This window comes from Homalodisca vitripennis, chromosome 8, assembly GCF_021130785.1.
Source record: "Homalodisca vitripennis isolate AUS2020 chromosome 8, UT_GWSS_2.1, whole genome shotgun sequence".
Taxonomy (NCBI): domain Eukaryota; kingdom Metazoa; phylum Arthropoda; class Insecta; order Hemiptera; family Cicadellidae; genus Homalodisca; species Homalodisca vitripennis.
In genome coordinates, this window is record NC_060214.1 from 40,889,437 (window position 1) to 40,904,102 (window position 14,666).

Genomic DNA, 14,666 nt, shown 5'->3' on the forward strand with positions numbered 1-14,666 from the left:
ATGCAGTTATTAAATACATATTCTCTCATTTGTATATGCAACAGTTATTGTGTGTTTCAACTAACAGTATTCCCTCTTCTGATGTAGGCTCTCTATTACCTGACAGTGTATGGGGTGCTATCTGTAGCTTCCATCGTCCTATCCCTCATCACCAATGGTCTAGGCCAGTACTGTGGTGCCAAGGCCAGGCGGAGACTCCATGACACCATGCTCAGAACCCTTCTCAACTGTCCAGTCAGGTTCTTCGAGACCACACCCCTTGGCAGGATCATGAACAGGTTCTCTACAGACCTTGGGATCATCGATAAGGTACGTTTTATTTCACTCCACAGTTGCAAACTTAAAATATTTTTTAAACCAAAGCAAATATTTAAGTTTAAAGTTTGGCAAGATATCCATAAAATTCTAAATAAAGAAAAACTACCGAAAGTGTAGTATAGTTCATCTTGTTTAGTTCAGGGTCATTGATGAGATCGAAATGGATTCCCAAACATATAGACTAATATGCTATATTGGAATGGAAGAGAACGAAAAACTAAGAATTGCAATTTATCCTTCAAGACCATATCCATATCCAAAAATGCTAATAGAAGACAGTCTAATGATGAGTTTTGATCTGAAAATGGAACTATGATGCTATTTTCATTGCTCTATGTTGTTGGTCTACTAACCCATGTGACTGTGAATGGTAGGCACAAGTTATAAGCATTCTCAAAACTAAGGGAGGATCCCTGTGTAATGAAGATATGATTTTGAAATTATAGTCAAATTTGGAGAAATAAGTAATAAACAAAACCCTGTATGAACGTAAGGCCATACCACTTTCATCACAGGGTGGTGTGGGCTAACTGTAATTTATTTTTTTAAACCTTACTTTGGTTAATGGAAATGTTGTCAGACCTTGAGACTGTTTATTCTTTATTTACTAGGCTTCTAAATCCACTTTTACAAACTATTTATTAAAAGGCAAGATCTAAACAAACAGGAAGTGTGTGAAGTCATTTTTGAAATAATTAAAAGTGATTAACTTATCTCTTGTTTAAAGAAATTAACTATCTTTTGTTTAAAGAAACTCAAGTTATGTACAAGTCCTAGTATACTTATCAATGCCTACTTTTCACTTTTTCACTCTCACCTTTTGTATGGCACTATTCTTTGGGGCAACTCTGGTGGTGCAAAGGAAGTATTTAAATGTCAAAAAAAAGCTATTCGATGCCTTGTGAACATAAGTGAAACAGATTCTTGTAAACCTTTTTTTATAGAGCTAGGTATACTAACGCTGCCAAGTATTTACATTTTGCAAAGCCTGGTTTTTATCAAAGAAAATCTGACTTCGTTTAGCCTAAGAAACTCTGTACATTCTTATAATACCAGATCTGTAAACTTAATTGATGTGAAATATACTAGGCTGAGCAAATCCCAACATAGCTATATCTACATTGGTACAAAACTATTTAATAAGTTACCTCTCAACGCCAAAACAATGAGCACTAAGAACTTTAAGAATATGTTAATTAAGTGGCTAAAAGTGAAAGCCTTTTATTCAGTTGAGGAAGTTTATTTAAGTGATTTTAATAACATTGAATGTTGAATTTTAAACTAGTTTTAAGGAATTTTAATTAGTTGTAAATGTTGAATTTTAAACTGGTTTTAAGGAATTTTAATTAGTTATAAGAAATGTGACAATTGATGTGGCCTAACTCATACCAGCTCTGACATTGTTAATACTTTTAAGTGGGACAACAATAAAGATTCTTGATTTCTTGATTTCTTGATTTCTCTAAAGATAAACTTATCTTGATTTGTATTGTAGAGACTGGTGGTATCTCAAACTTTTCTAAAAGCCACTCTTTTTACTTTTTCTCTTTTTCATTAACCGTTCAACATAATTTCTCATAATTTCTGTGGAGTTCACCAATGAGTTGAACTTTCAACTATAAAGTAATCTAAGAACTTATAACATGTTGATGTAAATCCTCATTGTATCGTATATAAAAAAAAAAGATTTATTTACTGCCTGAGTTCTTGGTTGAAAAGAATATAAAAGTAGTATTTAGATTTCTTGAATACTTAACAGTTTCTCTTTTATCGTCTCCAGAAAATAGCAACATCACTTCAAAGACTGCTTCAGTTCCTGCTGTTATGTTTCTCAGCAGTCCTTGTCAACTGTATAGTGACTCCTTGGTTCATAGCACTAGCAGCACCTATTTGCCTGGTCTACTACATGGTGCAGAAATTCTACAGGTGTTCTACCAGGTTAGTGTTGCATTATTGATCTTAAAATTATGTCTTTGGCAGATTATTCTGTATTTGAGTTCCTTCAGAGTTTTTTCAAAGATTTGCTTCACGTTTGAGTATGCCTCAAGGCTCCAGTATGAGATCTCTGATTTTTTATAAAAGAACTCATTTACTTAATACTTATCCTGAAATGTGATGTTTACACTTCACAGTATAAATTAAATTATGCACAAAATATATAGATGTATGAAAATTTGGATGTTTACAAAACATTGGAACCAATCCATAGTGTTAAGTTATTTACAGTTCTAAAGAAGATTTATTTAGAAGTCAGATATGGATGTAATGCCAGCTTTGCTGAATGATTACAAAAGGTTGTGGTAAAATAAGTACAATTCAAATAAACTAAACTAATCTTAACATGTAACATCAAGTATCAAGTTGGATAAATCCAAATAATTGGCGTAAATGTAATTAAATTAAGTGTTTTAAAATTATTTTTCAACACAATACCTCTATAGTTCCATAATGATTGATTTCTTATTTTTCAGAGAGCTCCAGCGGCTAGACAGTATGTCCAGATCCCCCATCCTGTCCCACTTCTCTGAGACACTCTCCGGACTGGAGACAATACGAGCATTTGGGCAGCAGCAACGTTTCACCACAGCACTCTTCCACAAGCTGGACACTCATACCAACGCCTTCTTGATTATTAACTCCTGCAACCGCTGGCTTGGTATTGCTCTGGTTAGCATTTTCCATAATTTTTTCTTTAAAGAAAGTATAATTTAAAAATTATCTCAAGCATTAAAAGAACTTTTTACTTTACCAAATTCTTTTAGTCTTTTGAGTGTACAACCAAAAGTTGTAGTTTCATGTTTTAGAAAACAAATATTTTTTGTCAAAAATGTTTTAGCTGATGGCATGAAACAAATATCCATAAAATTTTTTTAAAGTACTCACAATTATACTAAACCATTAACTAGTCTGACTTAATAATAATTAAAAACAGTTAAAAAGCAGTATTGAATATTTTATTATTTTAACAAGAAAACAAAACAGGCTCCAGTAGTGAACTTTGTGGTGTAACATATTTGCTCCATGGATTCTATATCATATAACAATATAACGCTGTATATATTGTGTTTTTCCTCTTTCTAACAATTTTAAAATTTAATAAATGTCTAAAATGAAAGTTGTTGCCCACAGGACTACTTGGGTGGCCTGATAGTCTTTGTCGCTATGGTGGTGTCGCTGGTGTCTGCAGCATTATGGCCAGAACTGGTCAGCCCCTCACTGGTTGGTTTGGCGATCAATTACACTCTACTGGTTCCTATATACCTCAACTGGGTGGTTAAGTTCCTAGCTGACATGGAAATGTATATGGGTTCTGTTGAGAGAGTCACTCAGTACGCCAGTGCACCCAGTGAGGACTACCGACTTTGCGGTGAGTTTTAAAGTTTGGACTTTACTTTAATATTAGGAACAACGAACTCCTTAAGTATCTTTCAGCAATTTGTGTACTATGAATGGTTATAAGTTATATCTATAATCAGAGCATTATTCTTTAGATATAATATTAATTATATTGTTAATATTAATTACTATTTTATTTATAATTTTTCAGGTTATGTGCCTCCTCTCTGGCCAAAAAATGGAGACATCAAGTTTCAGAAAGTCACTCTCCAATATGATACAAACCGAGAGCCAGTTATAGTCAATCTTGATTTACACATTCCTGCTGGACAGAAGGTATCTGTTGAAGAAAATTAAATCTTATTTTATTGCTTCCTTTACAATAGGAAATAAAACAAGAGTCAAGATATTTATTACTCTTTAGTCACATACAACAGTGCAATTGACCTTATCAGAATTGTAAAAAACTAAACCTAAACCGTACGCAGTGGTGTAGCAAAGGGGGGGTGGCGGGGGTGGGCCGCACCGGGTGTCACCCCAAAAAAGGTCACCCGGTCTCTCAACTTTAAGAACAATGTACAAAAAAAATAAATAAATAAAATAAATCGCTAGCACAGAAATTTATTTTTTTGGGGATTCCTCCACTAGCACTAGCTCAGCTCTATGTATAGTTCTGGGATTCCCGCAAAAGAGCCTGACGATGATTCCCTGTCACATACTTGCGATCTTTGACATTTCAGTTACAACATTTCTCTTTTTTTTTTTGAAGTGTGTTGTTTTTGGTTGGTGATATTATAAATAATAAATTATCCATGACCTTTATCATATAAAATTTATTGCTTTTTACTTTCGATGGGGTGACACCACCAACTTCTGCAAGGTAGCTATGCCACTAACCATACAAATCTATATGTACAGGTACAGGAACATATAAATACAAATAGGTATACATTACAACACTAAATACCCTTAACAATAATAAACTGACAAATTACTTATAAACTCAAATAAAATCTTAGCAATCACCCCAAATATAATCAATTAATATAATAAATAAAATCTAAAAAATTAAATTTGTAGTATGCCAGGCTAAAAACTCATCAACACAATAAAATACATTTAATTCAAACAATTATTTTTAAACGTGTTTAAATTTTATTTTTGTGATACAGACCTTGCTTTCTTTAGCAACTTATTAAAATATTTTACTTTGATTAAATATGTAGCTGCATTTGGTTATTTTCTAATTTAACTGATATAAATTATAACAGTTTTTTTTTCATAAAATACAGAAGTTATTATGAATTTCATGCCTAGATGAAAATTTAACTATTTGTTCTTTAACACTTACAAAGTAGCAGTATTATATATGTAGAGCTATTTATTTAGAACCGTCATTAGGGGCTGTCCCTAAATTAAGTAACACCTCAGTGGGGGAGGGAGGTTTTCAGCAACTTTACACACTGTTAATGTTATCGTTACAAGCCATTACAAGGGCGGGGGGGGTCTGAAAAGATTGATTTTAGCATTACATAATTTAGTTACAGCCCCTTATATGTAGATAAAAAAAAATAGGAACACAAGTTTTTCTATATGAAACATTCTGTATAACCTGTAAAGACTTTTCTGCTATCTAAGTGCTTTTATTGCACTACTACTATAATCTGGTAGAGTAATGCCATAGGTCAAATGGGAATGGAATAAAGCATAGTAATAGGTTATCAGCATGTTCTCAGTTAAACAGTGTTTTAAGTTGCATGAGAGATAAACTATTCTAGCTATTTTGGTCCCAACTCAATTTGCTATCAAGATACATTCTTAATAATTTTCTGGCTTATTATCTTTATAAATGTTTTCATTTAATGAAAACACAATTTGCTTAGTGTTCTTGTCATTTATTGCTAAATAGTTTGCTTAAATTATTCTATAGTGATTGATCATTCATTTATTTTTGTGATTGATTTTCTTCAGCAGCAAGATTGTCTAAGCTTTTATTTGAATTTAAAATGATTAGATGGCTTTTGAAGATTGCTAGATTTGTTCTTGTTATTTTGAGTTAAACAATACTGAAAATCAAAATCGTTAATTAAAAAGTAATTTTTATATACCTTAGGAGTTATGATTGATTGCAAAATTGAAATCAATGGATTTCTTATAGAGTGATCAAACAATGTGATCATTCCAGATCGGGATCTGCGGTCGCACAGGTAGTGGCAAGTCCTCCCTGGTGATGTCTCTGTTCAACATGGTGTCTGTGAGCGAGGGCAAGATACTGATCGATGATGTTGACATCACAACGATTCCGCTGAAGATCATGAGGTCAAGACTGTCTGTGATTCCTCAGGATGTCATTATGTTCAGTGGCACCATTAGGTAAGCTGTGGTCAGTGAGTTAAAAAATTGAGTTATTGGATTATTGTGATTGGATTTTAAATTTTTTTTTTAATTTGGTAATAAAGGATTATATTTTTAACATATTTACCTACTTTTACAGTGAGAACATGATGTTTCTGAAATGATTGTTTCCGTCCCGTACAAGGAACTAAAAGCTTTCCCATAGTATTTTCACATAATGCAGAGGAGGCTCAAAATATGCTAAGTTTGGACCCTAACAACCTTGTTAGTTCATTTGATAAAATTATTGTATTCAATGTAAAATTACTTTTCCAGCTGACCTGCCAATAGTGGTTTAACACATAGACATTTAACACACTGTAACAGATGCCTTATGGCGCAGAGTCAGATTAAGAGTAGTCAGTTTTATTAGTGTACAGCAACAATGAAGGTGTTAAACCAAATAGTTTTACATTAGTTTTCGACAATAGATAATTTTAAAGATAACAGTATTTCAGGTATTTGCCATTTTTATTTGCTACATAAATAGAACACTAGGTTTTGTGAGCTGGAATCCTTCAAGTGTTAAAGTGATATAAGGTTGATCAAATAAAAAATGTATTATAAACATATAACTAAGAACTCGTAAAAATTAAAATTAAAAGTTTAGAACAATCATGAGAAGCACATGTGATTCCACTGCACAGTACAGTGCACCATCAGAGGGGTGAGTTAGAATGACATCTTGATTTTGAGTCAATTTTTACTTTGACAAGTTGTCATCATATATACAGATTTGTTCACCATTTTTGTAATAATTTGAACTTGTTTAAACATTTTTTTTTAATTGCTAACAAAACATTGCCCTCTTTGGAATCATCTGAGGAAGGCAGACTCTGTGGAAAGGCAGAGAATTGCCAAAGTACATAGGGCTGACTGATCATCCAGTTTGGAAAACCAGGAAATAGTTCCTAGGAGCTTACCTCTTGAGCCAAAATAACTTTAGAGAACAGGCGTCTATGAATCTAATTAGTTATTACAGAATACACAGACCTGAGGGACAAATACAAGTAAGGGAGGTGTGAATATCCTTTTACAACTAAGTGAAGGATCCTAGATTTAACTCTTAGATAAAAAAAGATTTTTTACATTTTCTCAAAATTTAGTGTTCTATTTTGTAAAAAATAACTATGGCCCATCTTTGAAATCCTTTTATCCTTTCAAAGAATTGTCAACGCCTTGTAATATAATCTACACCAATTTTTATGAATTTGGATTTAAGGTGATTATAACTTTTTTTGTTTTTTGCAGAGAGAACTTAGATCTGAGAGGTGAATTTTCTGACACAGACCTTTGGGAGTGTCTAGAAATAGCTCAGATGAAAGAAGTGGTAGCTACACAACTCGGAGGTTTAGGTAAGTACTCATCTTATTGGTTGAGGTATAAGTTTATTACTCATGGGGGTGGAAAAATTTAATTTTTGTCTGTCTAACTGTCTGCACAATATCTCAAAATTATCTGACCTTTAGACTTAAAATTGTGAATGAATCTTTATTACAATATGAGGAACACTGAGTATACTATGTTACATGTCACACATGGGATTTGGCTGAGCCTTAGCAAATATTTTCACATTGGCCTTATGGGTAAATGTATCAGCATCAAAAGTTTACCGTTGTAGGACATGGTTTTGCTGTGTATGTATGGAATATATGAAATTCCATGTAGTTGTGGCTGAGTCTACATTGGGGAAACAAAGCATATAATATCTACCTGAATTCATGACAACATTTGGCTCACAGTACATCAGGATATGAAAGAATCAGCCATAGCAGGATGTAGTTACAAAATCATACTATTAAAACAGCTATTAACCAAGGATAATAAGAGAAATCTTAGAAGCAATTAGGAAAAAAATAACGTCTACAAAAAGGATAGTATTATATTATAAAAAATTTAGCAGCCTATAATAAAGAAGCCATTTGATCGCTGAAGACATATTGATCAGTGATTGGGTAAACTCCAGCCAATCATGATAAAGCTTAACCCACTTGTCGACACACATTACTGATCCTGCCAGTTTTATTTAACACATGTTGACAGATTAATATGGCTCTCAGTAGTGAGGCTGAAATATTTTGAGATTATAATCATGCAGCATAATTTTCAGACACTGTGTAAGAACATTTTGATAATATTCCAGAGACTACCACTCTACTGGATTCTGTCACTGAGAAGAAAAACTTGCTTCATATATGTGCAGCACAGGAGTTTGCTAACAGTATACTCATAATTTTAGCTAGTTTAATTTGTGTTTTACCACAGACGGTGCTGCATGCGAGGAAGGAAGGAAAAATTATACGTGAAAAATGTCAGCTCCTATGTGTAGCCTAATTGATAATGCACTTTGTTACTATGACTGTATGTATTTATGTTTTACTACAGATGGACAGGTGCGAGAGGGAGGGGAAAACCTGAGTTGTGGACAACGGCAGCTGCTGTGCCTTGCTCGTGCGATATTACACCGCGCTGCTCTCCTTGTCATGGATGAGGCCACTAGTTCACTGGACTCAGTCACTGAGCAGAAGCTGCTACAAGTGGCAGCTCAAGCGTTTGCTAATAGGACGGTCATCACTATTGCTGTATGTATTAATATCCTGCTTCTGTATTAACGGCAAGCACTGTAGTAAAGTTTTAAAATTAACTATAAGCTCTGTAAGTTTTATAAAAGAACTACACGATGTTCTGGATCAAAGTTAAATAACAGAAGTTAATAAAAATTGGAAACTGATGATAATTTTTAGTGTAATTAACATGTGTAAATAACTGCCAAGGGCCTAATGGTAATTATTTGTTTACTATGTCAAAATTAATTAAAAATTTTGTTTAGGGATGTATATAAATATTGGCTCTGTGTTGTAATGGTAGCACACTAACCCAGCAAGTAAGAGACTGGGGTTCAAGTCCTGGCAAAGCAAGTGTTTTCTGTACTTCAATCTTTATTGAAATTAAATATACACAAGTGTATACTAACATTTACCTGCGACTTTGCATGGAATTCCTCTTGAAAAACAGATATGTCCTAGGCATATTCTTTTAAAATGGTGTAATATGTACCGAATGACGATAACACAGGGGGTGGTGACTTCTGAGGTCGTAGTAATAAATACTCGAATTGCAAAGTTTACTTATAAGTTCAATTTAATCAGTGAAACTTACAAGCACCACTTTTAGTTGGTAAATTAAACGTATGCCTTGCCACGTTGCTGCCAATTAGAGTACTAGAACTAAAAATGTATATCTGATAGGTGGGCCTAAAATATCCAATGTTCTATGGAATTATGCCTATGATATTTTCCTTTATAAAACTTTAAGATTTTACTTCCCTTCGCAATATGTAGACTCAAAACCCGCGCATCGGTGTCTTGGCACGAGACATTGAAGCTGTAGTCTAAGAAGGGTTATTTCTAGTCGGTAATTACTAGAAGAGGAGTAGAAGTTATGAAAGTGGTAGCCATCTACTCAAATAATACGTGAGATACGTGAGCTCGCCTAAAACAAATTCGTGATGGTATTAGCCATTTAATGACACAAAAAACTTATTACAACAATGTGCTCGTCAGAAGGACGACGCCACAACTTGTATCTATTTCAATCAAGCAAATAACAGATCTTCAAGGGTAAGTTACTTTACTATTTACAACTTTACTTTACGTTACATTCATTTTTATATGTTTGGCATCAAAGGGCTAATTTAATAATACGAAAATAAAAATTTTACTTACGGACATAGCGCGTGAGGTCAAATCGGTCACGTAGTTGGGATGCTATTAAGGGTTACGATAAAATATTCATACACGTGCCAATTAGGTAGTTACTCCGCTGATAATTTAGTTCCGGAACATTGAATAAAAAAAATAATCTTAAATTGTACTGGCTGACTAGGTTGTGAAATGTTACATTATATAAAATCTAACTAACTAACGGTACAAATAAACAATCCTGAAAATAATGATGATCACTGGAGGATATTCCAGTTTCCCGATCCTTTACAGAATAATTGCACTTTTAGTTTGAAGGACAATATATTGGGACCCTAAAGTCGGAGTGAAAGTGGGTTTATGAGAACCAGTTTATGAAATACAAACATTTCATATAAAATTACATAATATTTGTATGAATACCTTCAACAATTTCAGTTAGACTTGAACTATTTCAGATCCAAGTAGAGAAATACTAAGTCCATAGTAATTTTGGTGAGTGCACTTATGATGTAATATGATAGAGTCCTATAATAATAGTTTTTAATCGTAAGTACACATATTTAAGTTATATATTATTTCATTGGGTTTATTGTTGAAATTTTCAAAAGTTAAACAAAATTGGCACTGGCTCTTACTTTAGGTTTAGCTTGTGATTAATTAACCATTCGGATCAATTATATTTCACACACTAGGGTAGTTTGCTAAAAATCACCTTCTGCCTTTTTATTCTCTTCCTCTCTATATTATTTCTGGCACTATAGTAGTGTTTACATTGTTGATAAAGAAAATATGTATACATAAAATGGTCTGAAAATTCTACTACAGACAAAAAGTGTCTACATCTGGCCATTTAAATAGACTATAATTCAGGTCTATTGTATTTCTATTGCTTTAGTAGAGTTTGTATTGTTACCCCAATCAAGAAAATATACATACACATTGGTCTGAAAGGCCTGCTTTGGTCAAAGAGCGACTATATCCTGGCACTGTAATCTACTTCCGGTCTAATGTGTTTCTGGTACTGGAGTAGTGTTTGCATTGTTGCCCTGATTAAGAAAATATACAGATACCTATGTTGATCTAAAATGTTTTTTCTTTGGTCAAAAAGTGTCTACTTCCTGTCACTGTCATCCACATCCTGTATAAGGTATTTTCATTGTGTGGTATCATTTAAATTATTGCCCCGATAAAAAAAAAACATGTTGGTCTGAAAAGTTTATTTAGGTCAAAAAGTGTATTTCCTGCCACTGTCATTCACTTCCGGTCTAAGGTATTCCCAACACTGTAGTGTCATTTGGATTGTTGTCCTGACCAAGAAAATATCTAAATACATAGGTTGGAAAGTCTTTTTCGGTTAAAAAGCGACTACTTCCTGTCATCGTCATCTACTTCCGCTCTAAGATACCCATAGTTTGTTTAGTTTATATACACAGGTGTATCAAATTTTAACTTTATAGAATAGAGGGAATGTTAAAAATATAATATAGTTCTTCTAGGGGTTGTAACCTCAACCCCTATGCATGATGATCTTCATGAAACATTTTTACATTATCTGTTGAGGCCTTAAGGCATGTGTATTGTAAATTACATTATTCCACTCTATCAAGAAGTTGAAATAGAAAATATGGTTTTTCTATGGGTTGCAACCCTTTTTAAATCCCTTTGGGTGCTTGTTCTTTATGAAAATGCTTTCATTTTTATTTGTGTGTGTAAAATTTCGTCTTTCTGGGACATTGTGAAGTTAGAAAACAAAAATACAGCCATTTTTCGGGTTCCAGCCCTATTTCTACCTCAATGCATGGTAGATCTTAATAAAAAGTAAAAAAAGTCATGTGTAAACACACATACAGAGTGTGCTCGTAAACTTACCAGTACCGAAACTCAATAAGTGGGTGTGGATTTATACATCCAAAGTGCTTATATTTCCAAAAGGCCAAAATTAGTCAGTGCAAGCCCCATTGTTTTTATGAATAAAATAGGCTGTTATGGTAGTATTTTTGGTTACACTTAGTTAGTTTTGCATGTATCGTCAAATGTATTCTAAATTCTATGTTTTTAGCTTCAGAAGCAATTCTGTCAGTAGGTGTGTGATTACAAAAATGTTTGTGTTCAAAGATACTTTTTCTTAAAATCGTTAACTGAGCAATTTTGCATGATCCATTGAAAACTACTAAGTAGCTACTCACCCGCCTAGCTTGAAAAAGATGCTATGGTTTTCTGTTTTTCATTGGTACTTAACAGCATAGACTATCCAGTCTGCTCAGTTGTGATCGTATGTTGGTGCTGGACTCTGGTCGGGTGGTGAAAGTCCCACACTAATTGACAACAGGTAATATCGTATTGCAGCACAGACTATCCAGTCTGCTCAGCTGTGATTGTGTCTTGCTGCTGGACTCTGGACGCGTGGTGAAAGTCCCACACTTATTGACAACAAGTTATATTGTATTGCAGCACAGACTATCCAGTCTGATCAGCTGTGATTGTGTGTTAGTGTTGGACTATGGTTGGGTGGTGAAAGTCCCACACTTATTGACAACAGGTTATGTCGTATTGCAGCACAGACTATCCAGTCTGCTCAGCTGTGATTGTGTGTTGCTGCTGGACTCTGGTCGGGTGGTGAAAGTCCCACACTTATTGACAACAGGTTATATCGTATTGCAGCACAGACTATCCAGTCTGCTCAGCTGTGATTGTGTGTTGGTGCTCTAGCCATGTGGTGAATGTCCCACTCTTATTGACAACAGTTTATATTTTGTTATAGCACAGACTATCCAGTCTGCACATCTGTGATAGAGGTACAGGACTCTGGCTGGGTGGTGAAAGACCCAAACTGATTGACAACAGGTTATATTGTGTTGCAGCACAGACTATCCAGTCTGCTCAGCTGTGATCGTGTGTTGGTCCTGGATTCTGGTCGGGTGGTGGAAGATGGAAGCCCATCACAACTTCTTGCACAAAAGTTGGGCATTTTTTCCTCCATGTTGCGAGCAGGACAGGATTCAACGTGACATACTTGTAAATAATATTTCTAGTCATCCTCTTGAAAGATTTTTTTATTAAGAATAAGGTGTACTATTTTATAACCACATTGTGATTTGTAGACATTAATTTTTCATGAAACAGCTGTTAAGTTAGACTTTATAATACACTGTTTATATAAAACTTTTTTAAGCCTTTTATAAGGACACAATGCTGCAACAATTTAAAATACTAGTATGTCCCTTTAATACACTTTGGAGTGATTGTGTATTATATCTGTACTTTGAAAAACATGTGTAACAGCCATTTAAAATGGGACGACAGTGATATCTTATTTTGACAAATGTATTTTAATAGTTTCTATTAAGATTTGCTGATAACAAATAAATAGAAACAGAATAAATCGATTTAACGCTTTAGAGACGCCAGCAACGGATACAGGCAACACATTTCTCTACTGAAATTGAGATCATTTGTTTGTTGTGACATATTACACTATTATTTTATCTACTAAAAGAAAACAGATGTACCTCGTAGACTGAGTTATGTCAGATTATTTGTGTAATTGTTCATTATTCAAAAATAAAAACACCATTTTATTTATATAATTTATGTATTAATAATGCACATAAACTGATGTGTTGATAGAAATGTAACCTTTTGAGTTCTTAGTTTTAGAAATTAAATAACAATGCAAACAGGAAATAATATTTTAAGTTTGTTTTGGTTTGGCACAGTTTTTTGTTATTTTAAATAAAAAAATTAAATATCAATCTAAATGGAAATACAGTTCAATTTTTTTATACTTTGTAATAGTATTGATATTAATTATTGCTATACTATAAATACAATTAGGAGACATCAGTGTATTTTTCCTGAGACATTATATTTTTTTGAATTTTTAGCTTATACAAACAATTGCAACAAATATCTCAGTTTGGAAAATGGGTTACAAGAATGTGATAATCACAGACCTTTTACCATTCCCAAAATGATACCAACTGTTGAGAACAAAAAATACCTGCCTTGTGAACAGACTCCAGTTAAAACTAGTAAAAACTAAATCTAGATATTTTCAATTGTTACATTTATATGTTATATAGTGTGGATATAGTCCCTACAGCCTATAATAAGAGATGGTACAAAAAATGTTTAAATACTGACAAACTCCTAGGGCCATAGTCCTGAGAACTTGTAAGGAAGTAACAACTGCATAAAATCATGTATTAAAAACGGTTGTATTTATTTTCACTAATATAAAATCTAGTAAAGGAAATGAAAATTTTTTACAACAAATTTTGTAATTTTATTAACAAGAGCATTCCTTATTCTTAAACTAATGCTAACTGGTGTACCTTAACATTACTTTACTTTGCTGTTACTTTACTTTTTTAACTGGTGTACCTTAACTCTGTTTTATTCTGTGATGTAAGTTGTTTATTTATTTACTTATTTGTATTTGTATTTTCTTATTTAAGCACTTTGGTAATGTTCACTGTAAATATGTACAATAATTTTGTGATGTTATCTCTGAGAATATTCAAAACCTAGCATTAAAAAAAATGTACAACAATGATATTATTGCTAATAAATTATTTTACCACGTGTGAACCTAGCAATTGCATTTTATTTACTTTTTCCTTTGTAAGACATTAAAAAAATTAGGTTAATTCGATACACAATTTAATAGGTAATTGAAGTACCATCCAAGGCTGTCAAGCACTGTGCTAAACATTTTGCTGTTTTCTTTGCTGCTGTGATAAATAAATAATTTATTTCATAGAAAGATTTAATTTCTCTTTGTCTATCTGTTCGCACGATATCTTCAGAATGAACTGACCTATGGACCTTGACAAATGGATGTTTTGTTTGAAAATTTTCTTCTATAGAGGCAACATCGAGGTCAATGATGGTGCATTTCCACAAAATGGTGGA

At 33.2% G+C, this 14,666-nt stretch overlaps 1 protein-coding gene across 1 annotated transcript in view; it reads left to right on the forward strand.

Moving 5' to 3' along the window:
• LOC124368114 (ATP-binding cassette sub-family C member Sur-like) overlaps positions 1 to 14,346 on the forward strand; it is an 82,539-nt gene extending 68,193 nt beyond the window's left edge. Inside the window, exons 21-29 of the mRNA XM_046825388.1 lie at positions 88 to 309; positions 2,099 to 2,256; positions 2,790 to 2,985; positions 3,448 to 3,685; positions 3,866 to 3,990; positions 5,840 to 6,027; positions 7,300 to 7,403; positions 8,434 to 8,630; positions 12,614 to 14,346. Of these exons, the coding sequence (XP_046681344.1) occupies positions 88 to 309; positions 2,099 to 2,256; positions 2,790 to 2,985; positions 3,448 to 3,685; positions 3,866 to 3,990; positions 5,840 to 6,027; positions 7,300 to 7,403; positions 8,434 to 8,630; positions 12,614 to 12,760 (1,575 nt within the window). The 3' untranslated portion in view covers positions 12,761 to 14,346. The remainder of the gene's footprint in view (positions 1 to 87; positions 310 to 2,098; positions 2,257 to 2,789; positions 2,986 to 3,447; positions 3,686 to 3,865; positions 3,991 to 5,839; positions 6,028 to 7,299; positions 7,404 to 8,433; positions 8,631 to 12,613) is intronic.
• Positions 14,347 to 14,666: the final 320 nt, after the last annotated feature.